The sequence below is a fragment of the Photinus pyralis genome, unplaced genomic scaffold, assembly GCF_008802855.1.
Source record: "Photinus pyralis isolate 1611_PpyrPB1 unplaced genomic scaffold, Ppyr1.3 Ppyr1.4_LG1, whole genome shotgun sequence".
Lineage (NCBI taxonomy): Eukaryota > Metazoa > Arthropoda > Insecta > Coleoptera > Lampyridae > Photinus > Photinus pyralis.
The window spans coordinates 6,032,794-6,060,627 of record NW_022170249.1 but is presented as its reverse complement, the minus strand read 5'-3'; the positions used below and the strand labels follow the sequence as shown (position 1 = coordinate 6,060,627).

Genomic DNA, 27,834 nt, shown 5'->3' with positions numbered 1-27,834 from the left:
GAAAATGGTATACAGAGTGTTGTTTTTAAGTGGACCATTAGAAGTATCTCAGGAACGGTTTGGAATTTTGATTCGGGGCCCATTACCTTTTTTGAATAATCGATCAAAAGGAATCATGTTTTAAATATGGCCACTTTTCCGGTTGTATCGGAACGATCGATACTGGAATTTTCTTATTTCAAATGGCACTATCTTTTCTGATGGCATTTCTGAATTCCTCATACAAAATCAGTATGGTTTTGTTAATATGATGCTATGTTAACTGACATGGTTTCGAAGTTACTTGACATTTTTTCACAGTTTCAGAGGTTCAGTAAATTAGCCATATCACTGTCGTCTGACAGGTTAGCGAAATGTTTTTTTCACGAATGGACAGCTAAAAATCCACGCTATTAAATGTTATTGGTCGATTTTCAAATGTGATTCGAAAATAATACAAATAATCGTTCAAATTTTCTGTTTCTTTAAACATTTTGAAGTTGTCCAATATTGGTGTTATTGCTGTATGGACAATAAAGATTATTATTATTATTATTATTATTATTATTATTATTATTATTATTATTATTAAATTTGACAATCGGTTTTTGGTAAAAAACTTAAAATTTTCAAATGGAATCCTTATCTTAACTATGTATCAATGGAAAAAAAGTACGTTTTTTATGCTCTTACCATTGATGCATAATAAAGATATGGTTTCCATTGCAAAATTTGAACGCTTATTCGTATTATTTTCGAATCACATTTGAAATTCGGACCAATAGCATTTGGTAGCGTGGACTTTTAGCTGTCTATGCGTGAAAAAAACATTTTGCTAAGTTATCAGACAACTGAACCTCTGAAACTTTGAAAAAATGTCAAATAACTTCGAAACCATGTCAGTTAGACATATTAACAACAGTCATACTGATTTTTTCTGAGTAATTCGAAAATGGCATCAGAAAAGATAGTGCCATTTGAAATAAGAAAGTTCCGGTACCGTTCTGATACAACAGGAAAAGCGGCCATCTTGAAAATATTTTTAAATGATTCCTTTTGACCGATTATTCAAAAAAGGTAATGAGCCCCGATTCGAAATTACAAACCGTTCCTGAAATACTTTTAATGGTCCACCTATAAATACCACCCTGTATAAAAGTTGTGTATTAAAAAAAATGTATAAATGGTGCTTATTCATTTTCCTGATATGGTATGGATATTATTTGTTTGGTTAAATATACAAGCATGAAATTGTGGTAAAGAATGTACTTACTAGAGAAATGGAAACGAAACAGGTAACTGGTAAATGCTAACAGGTGAAGAGACAGAACGGGGGCTGTTTTTTAAAGAGCTGTTTATTTTTGGAAGCTGCTTTAATTAAAAAAGCTGTAATAATATCACTTTCAATGCCATCCCTTTATTTCACTTTCAACTCTGACCCCTATTTCCTTACCTTCAAATCTGCCATCTATTTCACTTTCATCGGTGCCCTCTGGTTCACCCCCAACTCTGCCCTCTAATTCACCTTCAAGTTTGATCTTCATGCAGTTCAGGAACGAATCCCACCGCTTCCAGTGACATTGAGGAATGAACCCCACTGCCTTATGTGAGTTTTTAGACAACAACCAATACGACCTTCAGTCACCACAGTCACCTGTTATATATGATATTAAGTTAAGGGTAGTTCAATAGACCGTGGCCACGAAAATTAATCTAGTTAGGTTGAAATTCCTAGCTAAAGCTGTAAATAGTAAAACCTGTAAAGCGAAGTGTAAATTGGAACTGTTTCATTATTTGACTGTCAGCAATTATCGACAATTTGCGGCCACCTTGTGTTTAATTTTGGGAGTAAGCAATTTAGAAAAGCATTATGAAGTCAATATTTAGAAAATAGAAAAATGAAAATTTTCAGTAAGCATTTTCAGCTTAAAATTTATCTAGAGCTAGCCGTAGATAAGATTAACAAATGTAAAGTTGGGGAGGGTGGAATATTCTTTTGGAATTTATAACTGGAAGGGTATACGTGGACAATTTATACAAAAGTACAAGAATAGGTAAATTTTGAGACAAACCTGAGACGAAAGGCGAAAGTAGAATGGAAAAGGTTTGAAATTAGTAGGTGGTCAGTTTAAAGTGGAGAGTTGAAATGCGTCGAGATAGCTCGAAAACGAGGAAAGGATGGTCGGATATTCAAGCAAGCGATGAAAGTATGCAAATTTGGTATAAACCAGGTATAAGAGAGAGTCTTAGGGTAGCGTATAAAATCTACTATAAATTACTTACCCTCATCAGCAATGACGATAATAAAAAACAAAGGAAAAACAACATTTCTATGTATTTTAATACATAACTTGACATTTTAATGAAGTTCATGTTTTACATAATACTTTTACATGTAATTGATCTCGATTCTTACATTATTATCACAATATATAACTTAATGAGTCTAATATAATCACCTGACTTACCTGGAAGTATTCGGCACGACGAAATTATCAATAAACATACAGAATACAGAGTGCTTTTCAAGGAAATAAAGCGAAATAAATTAACGTTTAAATTTGAATTCAGATTAAGGCAGAATATTACTTCAGATGCAAAATTTTAATTAACGACTGTATTAATGAAATCACTAATTTGTTGCGGAGCCTTTTACGACGATAAAAGACAAATTCCGCAACTTTTTCCTATACCATTATGAGGGGCCTTTTTAGTAATGCTTACTTCCCGTTAACGTTTTAATTAATTTTCTATTATCGTTCCAAGTACAATTATATTTTCCGTTGCGATTCTGAATAACTCCATTCGACGCTATTGTACTACGTCACATTATCCGTAATCCGGCATTATGGAAAAATGTTCTGTATAAAATATCGCGAACCCGATTTTTGGCCAGTCTATTGATTGAATAATTTTCTCGTTTATTATCGTTTTATGTTGGATTTAAGCTCCACTCAGGATAACATTAAAGTGTCAAAAGAATACATATTTCATTGGTCGTTGTCGTTACACGAGTGGTTGTTAAACTTTTTAAATTGACCGTTATTGGAAAAATTTTAATGTTTATATACTGTTATGGGACAACCTGAATCATTCCGTGTGCGTATCTGCATTTTGTGGCCCTTTAAAGAGCGCAATTAGAATTTTATTGGGATACAGCCTAGCACCTACACTGTCGCTACCCCTTTAAACTACAGAATTGTATTTCAGGAGGAGAAAGGATGCGGAAACCAAAAAGTGTAATACTAATTTATCTAGCTAGAACAACGCGGTTTGTGTAGAAACTTTGCGAAAAGTTTGATGTTAGTTTAATTGAAAGAGTTATTTCAATAGCACATTTGAAATTATGATGAGGGTTGCATATGGCCGACGGATATGGCTAATTTATAATTTAGTATTGCCTCACCTCTTTGGAAAAAAATATAACGCAGTTATTTCGGCAGTCATACAACTTATATAAGCTTGTATGTGCCATGAATCTGGAAGTTTTTTAAAAAAATATATATTGCCATTGTTTGCATGAATCGTATAGGGGTACATTGTTTTGAGTATTCTGATTTGTCTACAGATAAAAAAAAGAGTCGTAAAAGACCAACAACAAGAATTTCCTTCTAGCATTTTTTTAACGGTTCGTTAGTAACTCTTTTTTGATTAATGATGAACAGTATGAAATGAATAAAGTAATGAAAGGTCGAATGAAAAGTGTAATTTTATTTAGTGCAAGTAGAAGACGAGGGTCTCACTTTAATAAATAAGATAGTAATTGTAATTATCTTCCCATCACTTTGAATGATTTCCCACGCGAGTCGCGCTTTCAACCAAAGTAGTTGTAATCAATCAAAGTTCAGGAACATAAAACAGAAAAGCACACTGCATGGAAATGCATAAATATCAGACAAGGATGGCGAAAGCAGGTGACTACATTATCAATAGGAAAAACTTGCTTCTGCAAACAGTCTAAAAGTCATTGTCTCTCTTTCTGTTTAAACGCTAAGTACACAAATTGTCCCTTATTAGTGGTTAAAAATAAATCAACTTTTCGATCGTTGCATTATTTCAAAAGGAGTTAGTTCGTGCAGTTAGTTCCACTGTGGCACAAGTTTAGAAGCACCATGATTAAAAATGGGGGAAAACTTACAAATTTAACAGCAATCCAGTTTGCACATTTCCACCTAATACATCAATCGGCACAAAGAATGTTCACCAATTTAAATTAACTAACCGTCTGCGTTGACCACCGAAATAACACTAGAACGAAAGATGTCTGCGTCAGTAACCCTGATGATAATAGGTATCGTTGACCTGTAACAAATAAACTCGTTAGTTACTCCGCATATATTCAGTCTTATCACACATTCATTTGTTATTAGGAAAAGTGAGTCAGTTTCGTTACCGTATACGACAGTGAAGTAATTTTGTACAAGAAATTTAGTAAAGCGCACCATAAAATATAATGGAGAAGTACTTTAGAAAATGATTTTTCTTATGCGAAAGACACGTAGGAAAAGAGGTCGTGTCTCAATTTTTCATTTAATTATGTAGTCATAACGTAATTAGTGTTGCGAATTTACGTCTTTTAATCATATGCAAAATTAAATTAATGTTAATTGCATTGATAAATGTTACCTCTGCTGCCGCTTCGGAGAGAAATTAATTGTCTACGTCTTCCTGAAGATGCTCTGAATTGTAATTTTTCATTACTGTGAACTACTGAACACTTTGTCAGACATGCAATGGTTCCATTCTTTATGAGTGTACACCACGTTTAATATTAATGTAACAAGTGTGTTTTAGATTTACTCAGATTTTCCCTCAGGTTTGCTATTTTTTCTCACGGACCTTTTGCAGTTTTGTACTATACGGATGTAGATGGAATAAAAGAAAACAGTTTAAGGTCCAAAGTTCTACATTTGGGGGCTTCTACGCTCCAAAAGTTTCATGTTTAATTTCAGCCCAAAGAGGGGTAGAACTCACGACTTTACTCGGATGTTTGAGTATTCCTTTTAAAGCTTTGCAAACAAACATTTCCAAATTCATACCCTATGACTAAGAGTTTATTGAAATAAGTTTTTCTTATCAAAAACACCACATTTCGGTGGATTTGTTTCGCACCCCCATTTCAGAAGCACAGAATTAACTTGTGTCCTCAACAATTCAATAAAGGCATTGATAATAATAATGACTATTATTAATCCTAGCTGCAGTTGATTGAATGTACATTTTTGAACCGGTGTCTGTTTTGGTCGTTTCATTGTAGAGGTGGAAAAGAATCGAGGGTTCAAAATATCATTAGCCACAACCATTTGTAATACGTGATCTCTTTAGGTTTTATTTGTTTATTTATTGTCCCTCTCTTGTTCAGGGTCCTGAACAGGCTTTAGACCAAATACAGAGTGACCCGCATAATGCTTTTTAGAGGTGTTTTAAAGATTTTCAAAGTTGTCAACCATCTTCCGAAATTCATTTTTAACGAGTAACCAAATTTTACCTGTCGATACAATATGTCCGATTGTATTGTACAAGGCGTTCGACTATTCAATTTTCCAAACTGCTGCTACAAAGGAGAAAATCAACTGTTGATTGGAGGAACTTTTGACTAATCGATAAATGTAAGTTATTTTAAATTTTTTGCATTGCATAACCATAGGAGTCGAATTTTTTAAATTTTGTATAAAATACTTGTTTAACTTCATTCTAAAGTGGTCGACTCATGAAAAAATTTATGTAATTTTTACGAGATTTTTTATGAATGACAAGTGAACTCGATATTGGTATTTTTTCTCAATAATTGTGAATGTGAATTTTTAGTTCACTAATACCATTCTTTTGTGTGGGTTTAATTTTATTTAGCATCCAGAGGTGTGTAGATTTATTTTTAATGGAATTTTGTACCAGGGTTTGATTAATTTCGCATATTAAAAAATCCAGGTAATTCGTTACATTGGAAACGATTAATACGAGTATTTATTTGAGGACGATTAAACAAGAGCATCAGGTTTTAATTTGCAGATTTATAAAGTGGGGATAAAAAACCAACCTTCCGCAAGGTAGATTCATTGAAAATTTACCGCGCTAGTAGTGGTATTAATTATTTCATTACAAAAAATTAATTGTTACAGTAGGTAAAATATTGGCAAACCCCTTATGTATGGTACATAATTTCCAGCGGTTTCCACCCAACTACAGGCCCTTGCAGTAAAAAGTTGTAACGGAAACTCTTTATTGAGGTTGACTTAGTTTTAATTTTTTAACATTAAGTAAGTATATGGCACATTAGTGTAGGCGTGTTTTTATGAGATTTTAGTAGTTTGGGTGATTTTTTAGGCTGATTTATCAAGTTATAGTGCTCAGCTTTAGAAATTGACCTACATTTTGCGGGTCGTGGGTTTCCGGATGCCTGGGAAAAGCTATCGGTGCCAGTCTGACGGAGGGTAACACGATCTTGGTGTGTTTTAGGTGCCCGGAACAGCTAAATCAAGATTACTCATGGTGATATCGTGAAGTATCGTACCTAATTTGTTACGGTAATCACAAATTAAGGTGTCATTAAGGTGTAAGTGTACTTATTTAAATTACACCAAATCCAATTTCAAATAATTAAGTTATCTAGAGGTATGAAATGAGATGGAAAAGAAATCAACCCCCTAAAAAATTTCCATTAAAGAACTCCTGTTACACAAGTTGATCCCATTGGTACCAGTCCCCACACAATCTTTCCACCATAAATTCGCCGCAGTAATAAAATTGACATTGAATGTAAATCTTCTTCGAATATTGTAACGATTACTCATTCAATATTTTCCCCATTTAAATATTCATTTTTGAAACTGTTTATGCTGTCGGTATATTTTTTCTGTAAATTCGCTGTAGTTTTGAGGTATGGGTATACAGTTCATTTCGTAGTTCATTATTCTGCCACTAGAGGTCACGCAAAGTATCTTTCTGTACTTGAATAACATTGATCTTTTGCTTGCCCAAAACGGATCCTGTAGAAGAACGAGAGTTGTTGCGATTGTACACAACACTGACATTTTTTACTCGTTCTTTCGAAGTTCGGGTCTAATTCTGATTGGAGAGAAGAGGACGAAATTATTTAATAGTGGAAGTGGGGTTTCCTTTACAATACCCGAGACAACGTGTAAACGGGGCTGCTGCTTTAACTTCCGAGACGGTTCAAGAGTATGTAAATTTGTTTGCGCTAAATCTTGGGCGATTTGACCCTATCAAGACGCAGTTCGTCAATATCGAAATTAAGTGTTAAGCAATATTAATAAAAATTATCGTCAAGCGAAGTTAGGAACAGTTTGTTGAAAGTTTTAAAAACGGTTTGTGCGTATTCAGAAAAACATAGTTCGAGTGTGAGTAAACAAAGCAGTTGTCTGCTTGGTGAACGTTAAAGTTTCTACCGTCCGAACAGCCACTGAAAACTTTTTCACCTTATTTATCAAGCCAGTTAAGTTCAATAAAGAAAATGTGAAGTTTCCTGAAGCTCTTAGTGAGTACACTTGTGTCTTTGATAAGTTTGCATATCGCAAACCTTTTACGACCAGATTATTTAGATTATTGGGAAAAAAACTGTAGGTAATTCTAAGATTTTTTATACATATTTTAATTGTCGACCGCTTGCGTGCGAAGTGGAAAGTCCAAACAAGGGATACAGGTTTTCCTTTATCTCAGGGAATTGTTTTGATTTTGTTTCATGTGTTCCGGAATAAGTTTTTTTTATTGTCAATAAATTAATTACGTTATGTTTCAATTTTGATGTATTTATTTATTTTTATTTATTGTCTCTCTTGTTTCCTTTTGGAGATTATGATTAACTGTTGAACTGTTTCGGTATAACTTATGATATCGTTTCGACACCGAGACTTGCGATTTTATGTGTGTTAATTGTTGTCGTTACCAAGGATTAATTCGTGCTAGCTTAATTATCTTTCTAATTCTTGAATTTAGTTTAGTTGTACGGAGATAATTTGAATTGTAAATTAATTTCCTGACATTAAGTTATGTTTAATCTTATACATTGCCGTTTTGTATCGACAACTCGTCTTCAAATCAAAATTTTGCTTTTGCTATTTAACGTTTGAATTATTGTTTTTTTTTGTTGTATGCTCGTTTGAATGTTATCACGATTTTTAGTATTCGAGTTATCGGATCTGTGTCAAACGTTAAGTTGGGTCTCGCATATCTTGTATGACGTACTGTCAATACCCTTCTATTTCTGTTTTTGTGTTATATCTGATTGCAGATTTTATGGCAACAGCACCCTTCTGAGCGCAGTAAGGCTGTGGATAGAGTTCTAAGGCAATATATTTTATTTTCGTCGATATTCTTGTGGAAGCTTAATTTCGATATTTGTGATTTTTCTGACTACGAGTTGATTCTTTTGGCAAATTAATTTTGGATCTAAATTATCATAATTATCTTACTAAGTCAGATTCATATAATTGGATTTCTATTTGTAGGTATACCATTTATTGTATAATTATCATCGATTTTGACTACTCGAGTGACTACAATAATTGTTTCTACCCTCTCAATTCCTGTGCCCCTTTAGATTTATGAAGACCAGAAAAAGTATCACTACTTGTTCCCTCTCAGTGAGTTCTCTCTTTTTGTTTAAATTTATTGTAAGTGGCAAGTACGGATCGTAACCGACTAGTGGACTAAGTAGTATTGATATTCCACGGAAGGGTTTGAGGGCGCAAAATTATAAGTTAATGAATATGGAGCGCCGAGTATGAAAGATTGAGTCGCCGACGTAAAAAGTATGTAAGTACTAGCGCTTCAGACGTCATTACCGATGTATTTATATAGTGAATATAAAGTATGCACGCTTGAGAACCGCTTGTTGATTTTAGCGTTTAAATATCTCGAGACTATGCAACATACACTTTAATAACACATTTAACTGTATTACAATTAGCTCCAGTAGGATTTTCCAGATGTTGACTTGTAATTCAGTCTAAAGACGACACAGCTTCTGCAAGCGAGTGCATTAAAATCAAATGTATTCACGACATACGAACTTAATTTTAGTTTGTACAGTGTTATTAATCTAAATTTGCATGCCCGTTCATTTAATTATAAGATAATATTCGTCCAAGTGATCGTATTCAATCAAATCAACATAACTAGTAGAGTAATTTGGTTCTCTAAAATTTATCAATAATGCAGTAATTAATCGTCAAAAAATGAAAAGGGTGGTTTGATGTAACCGTAGTCGCTCCAAATCTATTGTCTTATTTGGAATTTTATCACCAAGGAGTAAACCAAAGACGCGAAAACGTAAAATCTAACCCAAAGTGTCACTGGAAACATCACGGATAATGGATAAGTCGGTAACCTAGTGCAACTGTTTCGTAGTTTCGAGGTATGAAGCTGAAAGCGATGAAAAAAGAACAATTTGTCAAAAGTATTCTTCGTAGGATACCATTATTTGCAAAACTCCCAGAATAGAAAATCTAAATCTGATTTAGAAGGAAATAATGTGGGCTGCTGGATGAATTGATGGGAATGTTCCACTCCCAAATCGAATTAAAAAAAATCACGACCTTGATGTAAATAAAAAATAACGAGGTTTCCATTACGCTAATGGGTTAATTTGCTGAAACACAATCAATTGCCCACATTCTGTTCATTCCATTCAATTCCAATCAATTTTCCTAGAAACAGCAGGATCAATCAAAGGTAGGTATAGATATGTATCAACGATTGTCAAGAAAGAGCAACAATACGAATGTTCCAATGGCATAATAAAAGTTTGATTATTTCGTTTCAACAAAGAAAGCACATCCGCACACACGAGAAAGACGGGAATTGCCAAAAGTACATAATTACCGTTACACGTCGGATCGCAATCTTGAAAGTAAATGAAGTGAATTTTAATGCGCTTGTTGAGTTCTCGCGAATGCTAATCGTTCCGAAATGAACGAAAAATACTCTGTTTCTACAACATCGCAAAATGGCTTGTACGAATAATACGTGTTATTCCATTAGTAGGTATCATTAATTATTGCTTGTTTACCGCTGTAATTAAACCTATAACATAACAATGTAATGGAGGATGCGTTTTAAAATTTGTACCTAGCATATTTCATAAATATTTAAGTACAAAAGCAAGAGAGAAAATGTCGGAGTAAATTTGATCTAAGTAATGGGGTTCAAAATAGTACAAAATTGTGTTTTTGTGGCAGGAAATTTTCTTTCATTTATTTGTACAAACCTATTATTATATAGTTATTTGTACAACTAGAGAAGACAGTTTTACACATCATTTGGTTCTGGAACTACAATCAAAATTGAATAATTGTCGTATGCAATCCCATAGCAATCTAGATACGGGTATCTATGCTTCAATTTTAAATGTCATTATTAAGATTAGCGCAGCAATTGTTTTTTTACTTTCCACACTAGAGTGGAAAATCACATTTTCTTCACCCCTGTTAGAGAGGAAACTAGTTATTTCTAAAGTAGTTTCAGAAAAAATAATTTGTTGAACATTTTCAGACTACTGGCATATTCTTTTTTAATAATACTATAAAGCATAATTGCTATATAAACAGTCGCGTTATTTTTTTAGGGAATTTTTATGCTATATAAACTAGGGAGGTATGCCTTCCTGGATTCTTAAAGAATGCGCATATGTAGCGTAATTTTCGTTTAAAGGTGGGCTACACCCTGTATCCAACTGTATTAAAACATTGAATAAAAACACTATTTTTATTCAATGATTAAAAGCAATTAGGAAATGATGGAATTCATTACAAATGGGCATGTCCGAATAGGGCGACAGAAGGATATAATCAACAGTCGCGCTGTTATTTAACTAAGAAGGGAGGATTTGACGGCTTCAGCACACGACTACTTGTAGAAAGCGTTTCTGATTGAGGAAGGGATCAGAAGATATTATACAGTACCCGGAAGAGCATATATGTTTTAACGAGGCAGATTTTGATCTCCGTGGACGGTGTCTGCAGAAAGGAACTCGATGTACCGTAATTCATATATATATACCTGTCAGGTTTTGTTGCAGTTAATTAAGAGTGCGCTCCGTACAAGAGCACAATCGCATTTCCTTTGGGTGCAACTTCTTGCTAAGGTTTTAAAGGATTGGAATAATTATGTTGTGCGTTGTACAGCGGGTTCAAATTCGTTGGGATCTCTCTAACGATCAGAGATACAGTGTAGGTTAAATGTGAACAAGTTTGCCCATTTTTGTGATTATGAAATCTTTGAAAATCACTGGGATATGACCAAAAAACTAAAAAGCGTCATATTTTGTTTTCATTTTCGGATATGGACAGTTCCCGTTGGGCACTTTTTTCACAGAATCCGAAACTACTTTCTTATGGGCGCCATACTGGATTTTTACGGAATGAGAAGACAAATAAGAAAAATAATGACGTGCAACACTCTTTATTTTTACATCAATTTACAAAAAACTTTCAAAATCAAATTTTTCACCAAAACATCCACGGGTAACTAGATCTTGCTGAATCAACATGGGTATGATGGTGATGTATTCAAATGAATTTCTCCTTTTGTTCTCTATCTCCTTCCGTAAAAATCCAATATGGCGTCCGTAAGAAATATGAAAGTATCTAGCTTCTAACATCTAGCGTGAGATGGAAATTCTGGTAGAATCAGAATTGATTCTCCAAAAAAAGGGCCCATAGCAGGTGCTAACGAGAACTGTCCATTTCCGACCGTTTATGGTAGGGAAAATGAGGAAGAAATTTAACATTTTCAGGTTTTAGGTGAAATCTCAGTTATTTTCAAATAGTTTTACCTACACCGTATCCGGTATCTCTCACCGTTACGAAGATCCCAATGGTGAACCACGAATTTGATCACCCTGTTCATACGATTGTTTGAATTCTTACAGTATATGTATATAAATTAAGTACGTATGATAATTAAAATAATTAATATGTACATGTAATAACTTCGTTCAAGACCTGCAAAAAATAATTAGTAATTTTTATTAATTTAGATTAGGTCTTACGCTTTCTTTCTGGTTGGAGCCAATCAATACTAATTTTCCAATAATTAAAAATTAAAATCCGTATCATGGTTAATTGTAAAAAGAATCTCCACACGTTGGCATCGTCTTTACAAAAGTCCCTATCAAATTCCAGGCTTTTCATTACTATTAAAGCAGGTACGTTACAGTATTTATTTTTAATATTGTGTGTTTTTCGTATTTCTTTAAGCCCGTTTGTAACGATCCCTTATTTAGTCAAATTTTAAATAATTTTATTAGGAACAAAAAAATTGAACATTTCATACATCAACTTTGATCAATTTTTTGGTAGTTATTTTAGGAACTGAAAGTTGTCCTATTTTTGTAATGTTTAGAACCTGTCCTATTTTCCCTCAATTTTTTAGTAACTTTTGACAGATTATAGGGAATTTGTAAAATTAAAATTAAATTTATATTCATTTTTAAAGCTCACTATAATACGTTGCCAGTAGATAGAGACCTTAGTTTACAGAAGATAAATATTTAGTCTCCAGAATTAATATAACATAGGTTATGTACAAATGTTTACATTTTACAGGTACTAAAAAATTGACAATATTATGGAATGTTACATACAGTTTCATCATTTATGACATTTTTAGGATAGCATTATCTTTATTGAAAAAAAAAGGACTAAAAATTTGACTAAATAAGTGATCGTTACAAACGGGCTTTAGTTATAGGTGAAATTGACACCTATTAATAACTTCATGTTTGTCAGACAAAGCGGCCAAGAATCTCGAACGTCTATCCAATTTTAACACTTATTTGGGTGTACCTTGAGGATTTAGGTGTAGCAATTTATTGATTGTAATTAACTATAATACGAACCAAACTAGAAAAAATGGGGGATGCTGTTTATGGACGGTTATTTAACATTTCCTCAAGTTTTCAACCTCGAGGGCCCTGTGCGAAAAGAAGGGGAGGGGAAAACTGAAAAATGTTTAACCTTCTTCCAGTTTTTCCTCAATAACTTTTTTGTAGAACATCAATTTCCAAAAATGTAGACTATTCAAACATATTTTTATGTAAATTCGTTTCGAAATATGGCGCTTCGAATCCAGACTCGCTGTCTTTGGATATGGCGTATTAACGTCATCACATCGGCGTCCTCATATACCTGCTTCACTTCGATGGTGTCATCAATATCGATATAAATGCGCTTTTATTTTCATCGTTTGCCAAAAACTTGTGCTATGGTCACCATGGTAGATGAGGAGAATACGATCTTGGTTGCTGATTGTAATGCAGAACAGCGACCTCGTTCTGCGGCTTTGGTGCTTCCATAGCCGTTGTTAGTGGGGTGTCCATGAAATACAACAACCACATTACTACCAAAGTGTCTGCACGTAGTTGATGCATGTAGAGCACAGAATCTTTAAAATGTTCCACACCACTTTATGTAATAGGTGTCTCCATCAATCACGTTAAATTTTTTGTTGGCAAAGGTTGACTTCCTCTATGGGAGTCAAGAGTATATTGAAGACTTCCCTTGTGCATTCTCTCCTCAGTGAAGAATTACATAGGGAATTTGCGGGTGGTTTTGTAAATTAAAAGACGAGTAGAGATTAAACCACGAGGATATCGTTAGTTGCCTTTGAGTCGTCGCAGACCTCAAGTCGATATTCGGGTTTGAACCACCACCAGGAGAAAGTCCGTTTTAGTTAATGCACACATATTGATACAGCTCCTTTTTTTATATATAGCCTTGTATTTTGTAAAATTATTACGTGTGAACTCGTTTAGCAAGTATTTAGTATTGTTCTCCATTTATGATTGATTTAGTTGGTTTAAATGAAAATTCCCATGTAAATGAGTTCAACTTTATTAGCAATAAATTGCGCATTCATTATGAAAAAATTCGGTATTTTTTATGATTGTTCATTAAAATTTAAATATGGGGAGGTAGAAAGGAACATGACCGCGATATAGGGATTATTTTATCAAAACTATCAAAATAAAATCGGACTATTTTACGTCAAATTGTCGAAATTCTCCAATGTACGAAAGTATTGAAAGATTACCTTTACTATATCCAAGCATGCAGCAGAAGATGACCATACTGTACGTTTCATAGCTCGATATTTTATTACATTTTAATCCCGCATGAGAAAACAAAATAACCACTTTTTGATTTATTACAACCAATACTGCTTACTAGCCACTTCAAAACAAACTTCGATTACGGCACGAACACATTGCATGCATTACTGATGCAATTTGCAATGCAGATCTCGATTTCAGTTTTGCAATTGATCGCGCACATAGAAAAGTTATATTGCAGTGCATTTAGCCAAATTAATCGAAAAAAAAAGGAAAATATTGATCTCCAGGTTAAGCTCAACCGTTGAGATTTAAGTACAATAAAATAAAGCCGTAAATAGATAGCCGGTTTTACATTTTTCATAATCTTCTCATTTCCCCAAGTCATATACCGCATAATTTTTGCTAAAAGTAGCAATAAAACAAGTTTTATTGGGAAACGGTGGTGTTTTTTCGTTTATTTTCATAAATATGAAATAGAGAGTAAGTCATTTTTACGACGACAAGCGGTTGATGAAAAAGGAGCTGGATGCATACGGGAGACTTGATGTTTCTCTCAATTAACTCGAGCATAGTTTGTGACGTTGTGGAACATTTAAATGCTTAAAGTAATTCGTTTAATGGCGAAGTGTTATCTTTTACTAAAATTCACAAGGATAAGCTTTTAAGCTGACAACGTACTGCATCTCTGAAATATGAGCGAGCACAACGGGAGACTGTCTAATTGCATCACTTCTGTTGCTTCGGTTTTTATACGTTATTCCGGTGTAGAAGAAAATGGCTTCAGAGCTTACTCGAAATTTGAAAATGAACTTCCAGTGAAAAAATTAATTGCTCGCAGACCTTGGAATTTAAGAGAAAATTGACGTGTGTCGCGCCGTAAAGAAACTGTAAATTTAATGACGCATAAAATGTGATTACGCCATTAAACCTTGACAAAGAGTAAAAGTTTGTACTTGGTACCTACGTAGATGGCGCTATAGAATATTTAAAATTCTGTTTTATATCCATCATGCTTGCGTTTCGAAAAATATTAAACTTTGCTAGGGGTATCTAATTCACGAAGCGTGGGCACGGTAAACAATGCGAATCGATAAATTAAACAACTCTGCATTATGAATTTATTTCAGATTTGAGTTTTGTTTACATAAAATTTAAAAAAAATATATTCGCCTTGTTAGATCCCTATAACCATTTCATTTATGTAGGTACTGAATTTTAAGAGTATTTTTCATGAAAAAGTACATTAAATATTGGTTTATATGAATACGATGAGCATCAGGTATTACGGAGTGTTTGGAATATTTTTTTTAAATAAATCGAAGTCGGTCTATTTTTTGTCCGTGTAGCGACTTTAAAAGCAAAAAGTAAAAAAAAAGTTCGGTTGATGTATTGTTCCATTGTTTTTAAACGTGTTGTGCGATGTAGAATGGGATCACCAGATTTTTCTTTGATCCCATTCTAAAAAAAAAGTTACTTGCTATTTTAAATAATTGGATATCAGCACTTTTTGTATTCATTCGCTATGTAATAATCCATTTTAATAATTAAAGTTCAATACAACGTTAAATAAATATCTATACAAACAATTACAAAATATTATTAAATGTAATTTATTTATATAAATGAAATAGTATATTAAGATACAAGTGTATAATCAAGTCTTTAAAGCAAACGAGTTTAAGGGCACGACGCAAAGCGGAGTGCCTTTAACGTTGCAAGTGCTTTAAAGACTAATTATACACGTGTATCTTATAGTATTTTTATTATACCTGAAGTATAATTTAAAAATAGGGAATACAATGAAGTCATATTGACGTTATACTCGAATACGTGTCTAATTAGTGGGCTGGGTGTTCGTAATTTCACGATTGCCATGGAAATGTCACTTGACGTTTGCTTATAAAAATCATCGTCTTTGTGAATTAAACGATTTCCGTCGAAAAAGATAATACACCGCCCATTAAATCGATTGTTGTAAAATCTAAACAAACGTTGGTAGGTGTAAAATCCAACTCCAGTAAAGCCTAAAGCCTATTATAAAGAATATGAAAAGTTGTTTCCATGGATGAATAGGAAGTTACTTACGAATACAGTCTTAAATGCATCGATAATGCTGGCATATATGAAGGAAATGTCAAAGGTATTTAAATCTTCTATATTTTGGTGCATTCATTCAAAACTTTAAAGCAGTGCTGCGATTAAAAAGTGGAACAGATTTGGAAGCATACCCTAAATTACGCGCGTTTGTGAAAGCTTCAACCAAAGGATAGGTACAAAAGCCAAAGAAATGTTCTGCATTTACAGAAAGCGACCTAAGAAGGATTTTTTTATTGCATCCAGATGACAGTTTCAAAAGTCATACTTGAAGTATCGTTACTTAGCAACTTTAAAGCACGTGTGTTTTAAAGGCCCTTTTTCGCACGCATTTGAGTGTTTAAAACGGAGATTGTGATTCAGGTATAATAAAAAATACCGTTAACTACGAGTATACCAATACTTAGGTAATTTTAATGTCTTAGCCGAGGTCTTAGCTATAGGTAGGTACTTTGAAGTTTACTTTCTGTTCCCAGGTACTATAGGTAACAAACCACCTGAGTTATCAATTATACAATTCATTATGCGATAGGTACATACGTCGTAGCAGATCAATTCAGGATATATGGGATCTGATAATAATGTTCTTTATTGTTACCGGGAATGATAGCCATTGTTGATCAAGTACCTATCTATTTGTCGGGACAGGACAACAAATGCCAGTAACGATTCTGCATGTTTAATAATGTAATTGAGGCTTAGTACGGAAATAGCAAGACACCGATGAGATTTAAAATTCGTATGCGTAAATCAAATAGTGATCCCGATAAATCCAACTCCGTTGTCCTCGACGCCACATCAATCCTCTCTGAAACTAAAAAGATGAGTTTTATCTCTTAAAGTAAACTGGCCACATCGATCGTGAAGTTATCTACAAAGTAAGTAAATAAAAAAATATACGCTGCGACAAACTACTATTTAATTGCTCGCCACTAAAGTTTTTCACCTTTGCCTATACTTAGTACAAAGTTTTTTAAATAAAAACGACGTTTATGACCTTTTGCATTTCAAATAAGCCAACTTGTTAATACGTAATGGAGTTAAGTCTTAGCATACACGAAACTTTTTCAAGTTTAACAAAAAAACGCGATTCAAAGTGCAAAAATTTCATTTCCCCCCTCGATTAAAATTAAAATACGGCATCCAGATTTTCCTTCTGCATCCGTTCCATCATAAATTCAGCCCGATTTTTTACAATGTGGTGGTATCTGCGGATTAACTTTGTATAACTAAACTATTTATGAAGGTGGCGGCTTAAATACTTACGGAGTATATCGATTATATAATTTTAGTAGTAATCCGAAGGGATCTTGCGACTCAGTGGAGTGCGCAAAATATGTGCAAAGACAAGACCGTAATTACAAAGGAGCTTTCAAAGTTTGAACTTTTGTTAATAATCGCAAAACTAACGCTTCAAATGTTGGGAAAACAAAATTTGTGCATTAGCGCCAAATTACCGTAAAAGGCCGTTGTTCACGATAATTGTACCGAAATTACTCCACCTATTAATAATAACTGTTAATTGATTTTTTAGGTTGGCGACAACCAGACCACGTTTGAGAGTGAAACACATTATAATAATTGGAAATGAATTATATTTTCTACTTACATGACATGAAAAAAAAACATGAAAAAAATTGGAAACTACATACCCTGTGAGGTTATGTGAGTTGTATTAGTAATTTTAATTACTTTTAAATTAGGAACATGAGAATGCAAAACCCCTAGCTAAATTTGCATATTATACACGTGTTTGGTTTAAAAAATTATACAAAAATTTAATTTAGTTTTTCAATTTTTATTTACTACAACCCTTATTATGTCAAGATTAGTCTACGTCTGCTGTGCAATTCATATTGGCGGTCAAAAACGCACGTCTTACATTTGCACTAGTTTTTCGTCTGTCATTTGACATTTCGCTTGTACGTGGTTATTCCATATTTAAATACATCCAGAAACAGTTAAAAATAACTACTTTACCTTGCGGAGTGTTTAATCGGTAAATTGATGCAATTGTTATGAAATTAACACTAGAAGACCTAAGCTATGTTTCCCCTCTATGCACCTCACGAGAGATCAATTGACCGTATACGTGTTTTAACTTAATATTGTGTTTCCTACATCAATGTTACGTTTTGAAGATTTACTTTTGCGCGATACGACCTCTCCATGTAACACAACAGTCACCGCGCATCCTGACAGCACACGGTATGCAAGATTTCATAAGTTTTCTAAGTATTGAATCACAAATTTCTCAATATTTTTTTTGTACCTATATATCAACCATATCCGTATTTTAGGGGGTTATGCCGTGATGCTCTTTTCAAAGATCTTAAAAACATAGAGATTGCATTTGAAAAAAACATCTAACATCAAGTAACGCCCAAGACCAGGTGGTGAACGTTAAAATAATCATCTTAACATGGGGTTGGCAATAAAAAAAGATTTTTATTTGTTTTAAGAAGTTGCATAAAATTACGACGTCCTTCAGAAGAGATTTTTTCATTTAAAAGTAGACATAGGGAAAAACAATAAGTTAATAAACATCACTGTATACATCCATTTTTGACCAAATACATTTAGTCCTACAAATTACATCATCTATTTCAAGTTCATAATCGCAAGAAAACATCATCATTTCCTTGCAAAACATGTTTTCGTAAAAATGATACGGTAGACGCAACTTTCGCGAATGAGTTTTCAGTTTGCTATTGGAATAAAATCTATCTTTTTTTATTAATTTGCCTAAGTGAACTGTAAAATAACTTTTCTATGTGTGGCATCAATTGCAAAACTGAAATCCAAATCTGCAATGCAAATTGTAGACATGCATGCATGTGCTTGCGCTGTTATCGAAGTTTGGTTTCAAATGACGGGGAATTGCTAATCGTTATAAATTAAAATTCGTTTATTCGATTTTCCTTCAAAGCACCCGATTAAAATCTTTAACTACAACTTCTATCCATTCAGGTAGTTAATACTAATAAATACTGCTGTGAGCCTAATATTCGGGCCGCATACAAAAATAGTGCATGTTGGGTGAGCAAATAATAATGCTGTGTGCAATTGTCCGGACAAGTTGAACCATACACAAAACACTTTAAACCTTCTTATTAAAATTTTCCCTGGACACATCTAAACCACGGTACAATAAAAAATTCCAATCTCGACTTCAATTCCAAATTTTATGGCAAATGGCCGCTATCAAATCCCTTAAATTCCAAAAAGAGTTACTTAAACAAATTTTGAAAACACTTGAAAAAACTTTGGGTAAGGATCATCAAATTGATCATAATTAAGCATGAGACTTTTGATCGTTAAAGGGTTCGAATAATCACACGATTTACATGATAGATACAATTTATTCTGAACACTTTTTTTTCTTTAACTTATCTCTTCTTCGGGACGCCAAGAACGTAATTTTACTGCATTGACTTAGCCTGGCTACAATAAGTTTAAACAGAACTGCCACTTCCATGATTTAGCAATTTATCCGTCTGTGTGGCTCAGTAATAGAACGTTGGGTTAATAGCCGGGAGACCGGATGTTCGAACCTGGGTTGAGGTGAATTTCTCATCTGTGGCAGAGATGGGAATTTCCTTAGATCAGTTTCGAACATTCTGGCGGCTACTCCGAATTAGGTTTTCCTGCAGTTTTCCTAATTCGTAAGGTAAATACCGGATACAACAACTTAAGACGTTCTGCTGGGGCACTTCTAAAAAGCATTATGCGGGTCAATGTGTAATTGGGCGAAAGCCTGTTGAGGGCCCAGAACAAGAGAGGGACAATAAATAAATAAAAAAAACAAAGCAAAACAAAAGAAATGATACATTTCCTTACATTTAACAATACTAGAAATTAATCTTTTAAAACGACAAAAACCCTACCAGACTAATGAAATATTTTGAGAGGAACATTTAACTAATAACTATTGATCCGTTATTAGCTTGGTTATTAGGCGTCTGGCTAAAAAATCAACGTCCACATTGACATTTTTACATAGCAATATGCACCGAAATTATTCCGTTAATTATTTTTGGAGGTATGTAGTCACGCCACGTAATTGACACTTTGCGCTGCGGTGCAACGACCTTAACATTTCGTCTAGGAGTTAACCGTCTCTTACTATTTAACGGCAGGCGGTGCAAACGGCCATTAGTCGTTCACTATCATTAGATCATTAAGAAATGGTCACTAGAAACGAAGGTTTATTGTGCGTCACTAACCAACGAAACCATACCTTGTTTCTATTGGCTAATTCTCATAGCCGTCTGCACCAACAAATTTAAGTGTAGCTTAAAATCCATGGCAACCATGATTGTCACACTCATTGTTGCTATGGACTTTAATATATTGTGAGGGCCTAAAAGAAGTATGTAAAAAGATTAGGTGGTAGCAGGGATGAAAACAAGCACTTTTTCCCAATAAAAGCGAATGGCCCAACGTGTTTCGAACAGTTTTTTAAAATCACTTTTCAGACAATAGTTATACTCATTTGAAGATTGGGCCTTCGGGTCAGAAAGTGTCCCTAGAGCTATTTAGGTGTGATTAAGAGAGGGGAAACCCTGTTATGAATTTGAGTTCGATTGTTTTTGTTATTAACGTTTTTGTAGTTACCATCAGTACGGTTTTTTAACACGTTTTTTATGAGGTTCTCTGCATTCGAAAAAATTACAATCGGACCATAGTCGCTATCTTGGATGTTAGTACTGGCAATTTTATATCAAGAGGTGGTATTTTATATCTTACTCCCCCCACCCCATCAATTACAACTAAAAAAGGTGTAATTGATTCATTGTGGGAGTGGGATCTGTCATAAGGGTAGTATCCTTACACCTCTTCCCAAATATTCTGGTCACAAATACGTTGCGCCTCTCCGAATATTTTATACGCAAAGCTCTAATGAAATAAAAACGAACATTAAACATCAGTTTTATGGCAATCTTGCTGCCAAAAGATTTATGTTCGATCCGTGTATTTTCCAGTCTGATTGAAACTTCCATCCGGAAAATGTTAACAAGAGAATCTAGAATCCAACCAAATTGTAGTCAGATAAAGTTCTATAGCACCTATTTTAGTAGTATGTAGTTAGATATAAGCTCGTTGAGCGCAACTACATTGTAAAAGCAAGTTATTCATGCTCATTAGCTATCGATTCACAGCTCAACGTTAGGTCCCGCAATGCTTCTTTTGTGTTCGGTAAGTATCCTCTTCGTTCTATATACCTTCTAACGGCAGAAACAAATATACCTTACGAAATCAGGCTAAATTTATGCAATTTAAAGAAACGAATAGACACTTACCATTCATACTAGGACCCATTAAGAGCACAGAGGCAGGTTGCGGAGTTGGTGCATCTGGCTTAACTTCTAATTCTAAACTATTAGCTTTGTACAATCTAAATAAAGATGCTTCGCATCGCAGTCGAATCGTGCCCCAACTGCCACCAACACCCGTCAGTTCTAATCGGCTGGTTGCACTTTCCAAATGGTCCTCATCTACTTTGACCGACGTAGACGTCGAACCTGGTACCTGAAACAACACCCTCTCTTAGCAACCACGCAGTAATGCAAAAGCTTCGCTGTAATCCCACAATAAAAATTTTAAAATCACATTATATCCCTGCATTCGAAATTATTTAAATGGAGTCCTCAGAACAGCGTATTTCTCGGGTATATTCCGAATAAATATTTTAAACACACGACATTCTAAATGCAAACGATATATGTTTGTATAAAGTACGACTCTTTCCAACGTAATTTAAACCCTGCAAAGAATGGTCAACAATTACTTCTGACACACCAAGTTTTCATCGCGCTAAATATTTAACTCTTATATGCTATAAAAAAGCACCTCAAATTAATTTATTCGCTGCCCGTTGACAAAAAAAACCCTTATCACAAAGATGGTTCCACATTAATTTTGACGTTTATTCCCTTTACAATTCCAGAGAGTTCTACGTTAAGCATTTCTGGTATACAAAAAGTTGATTTCATGTCAGGGTAATAATATTGGCAATTATTTTTTATTGTCTGCAATTTTATGAAGGAAATGTAGTGAAATTTAAAGGTGAAATTATGTGTGAACAATACCAGTTGTGAGCAAATTCACTTCTATATACAATCTCGTGACCTACTCGTCCCACTCACATAGTGCCTTATATCTTGCATGTCCACTAACGATACTTTGCGAGAAACAGATACATTCCTGTGCAATAACTCGTATTGGAACAACTAACAATCGAACCGAATCACATTGTTAGTGCTTTTCAGTGCGTTCCCCACAACCTGAGAAACGAGCTGAGAAACTACCAAAAAGAAATTTTAAATCTGAAGTAGTTCAATTCATTATAGTTCCCATGCGTTCAGTCGCTTGCTCTGCCATCCCTTTTATGTTTCAAAGACAATCAATACAATTGTACGAACAAATTATACCTGCGGTGGGTGACCGCCGGGGAGAAAGAGCAGGTAGCTGGAGAACTTTTCTACCCCAAAGAAAGTCAGTCGAAAATACGATGCAGTCAAGCAAACATCTTAATAAACGAACCACCAATTAAAAGTATTTTATTAATCGCGACGAACATATGGTCCTTCGAGCCGGATTTAGAAATAAATAAATATATCGCAATAAATAAAGTCGCGAGGTAGAAAACTTAAACAACTAAAACTAAAACACAGTGCGAAGTAGCCAGCCTTCACGGAACCACGTCGCATTTCTTCACAGTCAAAGGGAAAGGCGGAATCATCCTGGGGCGTCACAAAAGTCTGCGGTAAGTCGGTGGTTCTCACTTTTTCTTAATCCTTTCTTGTAAATCCTAACTAATTCAAACAAGTCTTAATCATGACAAAGGGCGTAGAAAACTTAATCAACAAACGCAATTTTATTAAAGACAAATTCTCGCGCATGCAAACGTTCATTGAACAATTTAATGACTCTGAACAAAGCATCACGGAATTAAAGGTCAGAATTCCCACAATAAATGCAATGTTTAATCAATTTGACGAAATTCAAGACAAAATTGAGGAGTCCAAGGCGATAAGCAACGATGTTAACGAACGGCTCAATTTCGAAACTAATTACTTTCGTGTATTGGCTTTGATTGAACAACATATCGAGAATTTTGAATCGAATAGGGCCTCAAACCATCAAACTCCATTGCGCGATCAAATTCAAAATCCTCTGAAGGTAAAGCTACCTACATTAGAGCTTCCGAAATTTGACGGTAATTACGCGGAATATCATTCATTCCTTGATCGTTTTGACCGTAGCGTTCACAAGAACGAAAAATTATCAAACGCTGATAAGTTAGAGTATTTGAAGGGTTGTTTAACAGGAGAAGCAAGTGCATCGATAAACGTTCTAAAGGTAACTAATGACAACTATCCGAAGGCCTTAGAAATTTTAGCAAAACGTTTCAAAAATATGCGACTTGTTGTCACAGAACATGTCCAAAAAATTATAAATAGCCCTCAACTAATTAAAAATTCACATGCTCCGCTTCGGCAATTAATTGATGATATCACTCAAAACCTAGCGTCATTAAACGCATTAGAGATAGATACCTCTACATGGGATCCTTTAATTGTTCCTCTCATTGCAGCTAAATTTGACTTTTATACAAAAAAAGAATGGGAAACTACCCTGTCGAGTAAGTTACCAACCCTTTTAGAATTAACGGACTTTTTAGAAAAACGATTTAATATTTTGCGTTCGATTAACACACCCACACCCGGACCAAGTAAGTTAGGGGTTATGGACAAAACAAATAATCAGCTCCCAAATAAAAGTAAAAAAAACGAGCAATTACGTCAGTATAAATAAAGCGGCGATATTTGTAATCAAACCGATCATCGGGTTGCATTTAAATGTCCCGATTTTCTTACTTTAAGTATTAATGACCGAATAAAGAAAGCTAAACAGCTCAGTCTGTGCCTTAAATGTTTAGGAAAGGGAAATCATTCACAAGAGAAGTGCAGAATAAAATGGTGCGTAATTTGTAAGCAAGCCCATAATGTTTTAATACACAAGGACGATGATTTGCAACTTCAAAACGATGGAGTTTCCATTCAGGAGCAGTCATCTTCCATGGCAACTACCAGTACGAATTTATTCACGGACACTAATCAATCATCCACAAGTTTTACTAAATACCGCGTTAGTAATGGTTGGCGATGGTGTTGGTCGGAAACATCAACTTCGATGCTTACTAGACAATGCATCACACAGTTGTTTTATAACAAAACAGGCATTTGATAAATTAAGATTGCCATCTGTTCCCACAAACTTTTTGGTGACCAGTATTAATCGAAACAATACTGCACTCAACAAATTAGTACGCATTACCATGTACTCTAATCATTCGAATTTTGTAACAAATCTAGAGTGTCTCATTGTTAAAGAAATTTCTGAGCAATTACCGCCGCAGTTCTTTGACATTGACCATCTCCAAATTCCCAGTAACTTAAAATTAGCAGATTCTAATTTCAACATTCCTGGTGAAATTGGAGTCTAGGAAAAAAAACCCGTGAAAAAAAACCCCGGAATAAAAACCCCCGGAATAAAACCCCACGGAAAGAAAACCCCCCGGAAAAATAACCTCTGGAATGAAAACCCCTCTACAATAGGTAGGTATACATCTTAGGGCGATTGTACAAGGCAAGTAATATATACCTATAGTAAAAGTTATTCCAAGTACAAAATCTGAAAATTGGATTGAATTTTTAGATTTTATACTTGAAATAGCTTATACACCTGGTATATAGGTACTTGCATTGTGGAACCGGCCCTTCGTAAAATTTCTAAAAGTGCAAACAGTGTACTCCTGTGTTGAATTAGCTTGCAAAAAGCGTTGTTCAATGACTTATACCCGGTTTCACAAAGAGTGTTCGTTAATCAATGATTATATGGTATATGATTGGTCGATTTTTGATGTTTGCCAAATGACATGGGCTCAAACCAACATTATTCATCTGTTAAATATTAACAAATGATTGTGATCTTAATCACGTTTGCGAAAACATACTTTAAATTCATTTAAAATTACACCAACAACATTTAGGTCAATTAATCCCAAAAAGGAAGAAAGCAAAATATGTACTGCTGCAAAGTAGACTAAAAAATATCTGCGAAGAATACAGCGCCGGACAAAGAGATGTGGTAAACTTCTTAGTAGCTATAAGTCATAATATTAGGTTTAATTAGGGTTAATGGTAGTTTAGGATATTATGCAATTATGTATTTGGTGAAAATTGTGCAAATTTGTTAATAGAATATCTCAACCGAGTTCTGTTTGATATTCCTGTTTCAGTAAACAATATGCAACTTTAGCTCTCGCGCAATATTTCCTTTTTTTCCCTGTGGTTTTTCTTCCGTTTTTTTTACCAGGGGGTCTTTCTTTTCGTGGGTTTTTTTCCGGGGTTTTTTTTCAGGGGTTTTCTTTCCGGGGGGTTTTCTTTCCGTGGGTTTTTATTCCGGGGGTTTTTATTGCGGAGTTTTTTTTCCAGGGGCCTTTTTTCCTGTACCGGGCGCCGAGACATACTGTGAGATAATTCGCAGCGGTCATTTACCGCTCGGTAAGGGCAAGCCGCTTTTACAAAACACGTGTTTAGGGTGGATAGATTCAGGTGCCGTCCATTATCCGATTAACAAACAATTTATGACTTCCTGTCACTTCTCCTCTATTCACAAGCTGGAAACACAGCTGCAAAGGTTTTGGGAAATTGAACAAGTAGATGTAGGTATGAGACCCTTTCTAACACAAACCGTAGACTACTGCGAAGAGCATTTCAAAAATAATCGCAAAAGGGATGCCGAGGGTCGTTTTGTAGTTAAATTACCGTTTAATCCGGACGCACCAACTTTCGGCAACTCAAAGCAATTGGCATTAAGCCGCTTCCTAAAATTGGAGAAAAAGTTAGAAGGTCAACATTCTTTGAAAAAGGAGTACCATCAAAATATTTCAGAATATATTAATCAAAATTATTTAAAACCAATTGCCAACAACGAGGTCGATACTAAAGATGCGTTTTATTTACCGCATCATGCTGTCATAAAGGAAAGCAGTCTGACCACCAAAGTGCGTATAGTTTTCGATGCTTCTGCTAAAAGTGACAATGGTATCAGTCTGAACGACACCCTTTATTCGGGTCCTGCTTTACAACAAGATCTATTTTCAATTTTGTGTAGATTTCGAATGCATCAATTCGTAATTTCGGCCGATATTACTAAAATGTATCTTCAAATCGGGTTAGACGAATCACAATGGCAGTATCAACGAATTCTGTGGAGGGATGATAAATCTCACGAAATTAAAACTTACAATCTTACAACCGTTACATTTGGAATCACATCATCTCCGTTTCTAGCAGTAAGATGTTTAAATGAATTAGCGTTTCTAAATCAGAACAAGTTTGGCATTGCTACTCAAGTGATACTAAACGATTTTTATATTGACGATCTTTTATCAGGAGGTAACACGTTTGAAGAAACAAATCAACTTCGTAATGATCTCGTACATATACTTAATCAAGCAAAATTCAAGCTTACGAAGTGGTCATCCAACGATACGCGACTACTAGAAGGTCTAAATCTAGATGATACAGTTGCTCATAAATTATTCGCAAAGGAGCATACGATTCATACTACTAAAACTTTAGGTCTGTCATGGCACAGTCAAAATGACGTAATAACTTATCAAATAAAGGAGGCCGTACTTAATAAAATCACAAAAAGATGTATCCTATCGGTCGTGGCGCAAATTTTCGACCCTTTAGGACTACTGTCACCCGTTATCATCTCCTTCAAAATGTTATTGCAACGATTATGGTCTTTAAAAACCGATTGGGATGAACCAGTTGATAATAAACTCGCAAATGATTTTTTAAAAAACATAGATAACATGGGTGTGCTGAATGATTTTAAAATCCCGCGGAAGGTAATTCCTGTATACCCTTATAAACGAATAGAGCTTCATACATTTAGCGATGCGTCCCAATTGGCTTATGGTTGTTGCGCATACATTCGAATCCAAGACTTCAATAACAAGTATCATGTTCACTTACTGTGCGCTAAATCTAAGGTTGCACCTTTAAAAACTCTTACAATTCCCCGTTTGGAATTATGTGCAGCATTATTATCTGCGCAATTAGCAAGCAAACTGATTACTATACTAAATACGAAATTTGCTGAAACATATTTTTGGTGTGATTCCACAATAGTCTTGTCGTGGTTATCCTTTCCCTCAAATACGTGGAAGGTATTCGTCTCCAATAGGGTTAGTGAAATTCATTCATTGTGCGATAAAACTCGCTGGTATCATGTTGCAACAAAAGATAATCCAGCAGATTTAGTGTCAAGAGGTACAAGTAGCAACCACCTGATTAACTCGGAATTGTGGTTTAACGGACCAACATTTCTTAAGAATAACATATCTCACTTAAAAGGCTTTTCTGTTAAAGAGGGAAGGCCAGAAACGATACCTGAACAAAAAACCGTTACTTTAACTACGACAACATCAATATCATTACCATTTATTCAAAAATTTTCTTCATTCTCTAAACTTACACGAATATGTGCATACTTATACAGATTTATTACAAACTGTAAGGATGTTAACAAGCGGGAGAGCTACAAATCCATCGATATCACGGTAGAAGAATTAAAAAGCGCCGAAATAAAAACACTAATCATGG

At 34.5% G+C, this 27,834-nt stretch overlaps 1 protein-coding gene across 1 annotated transcript in view; it reads right to left on the bottom strand.

The window, feature by feature from the left end:
- Nucleotides 1–3,670: 3,670 nt before the first annotated feature.
- LOC116168514 overlaps nt 3,671–27,834 on the bottom strand; it is a 50,322-nt gene continuing 26,158 nt past the window's right edge. Inside the window, exons 4-5 of the mRNA XM_031484441.1 lie at nt 21,448–21,676; nt 3,671–4,281 (exon numbers count right to left, since the gene is read on the bottom strand). Coding sequence (XP_031340301.1) covers nt 4,193–4,281; nt 21,448–21,676 — 318 coding nt within the window. The 3' untranslated portion in view covers nt 3,671–4,192. The remainder of the gene's footprint in view (nt 4,282–21,447; nt 21,677–27,834) is intronic.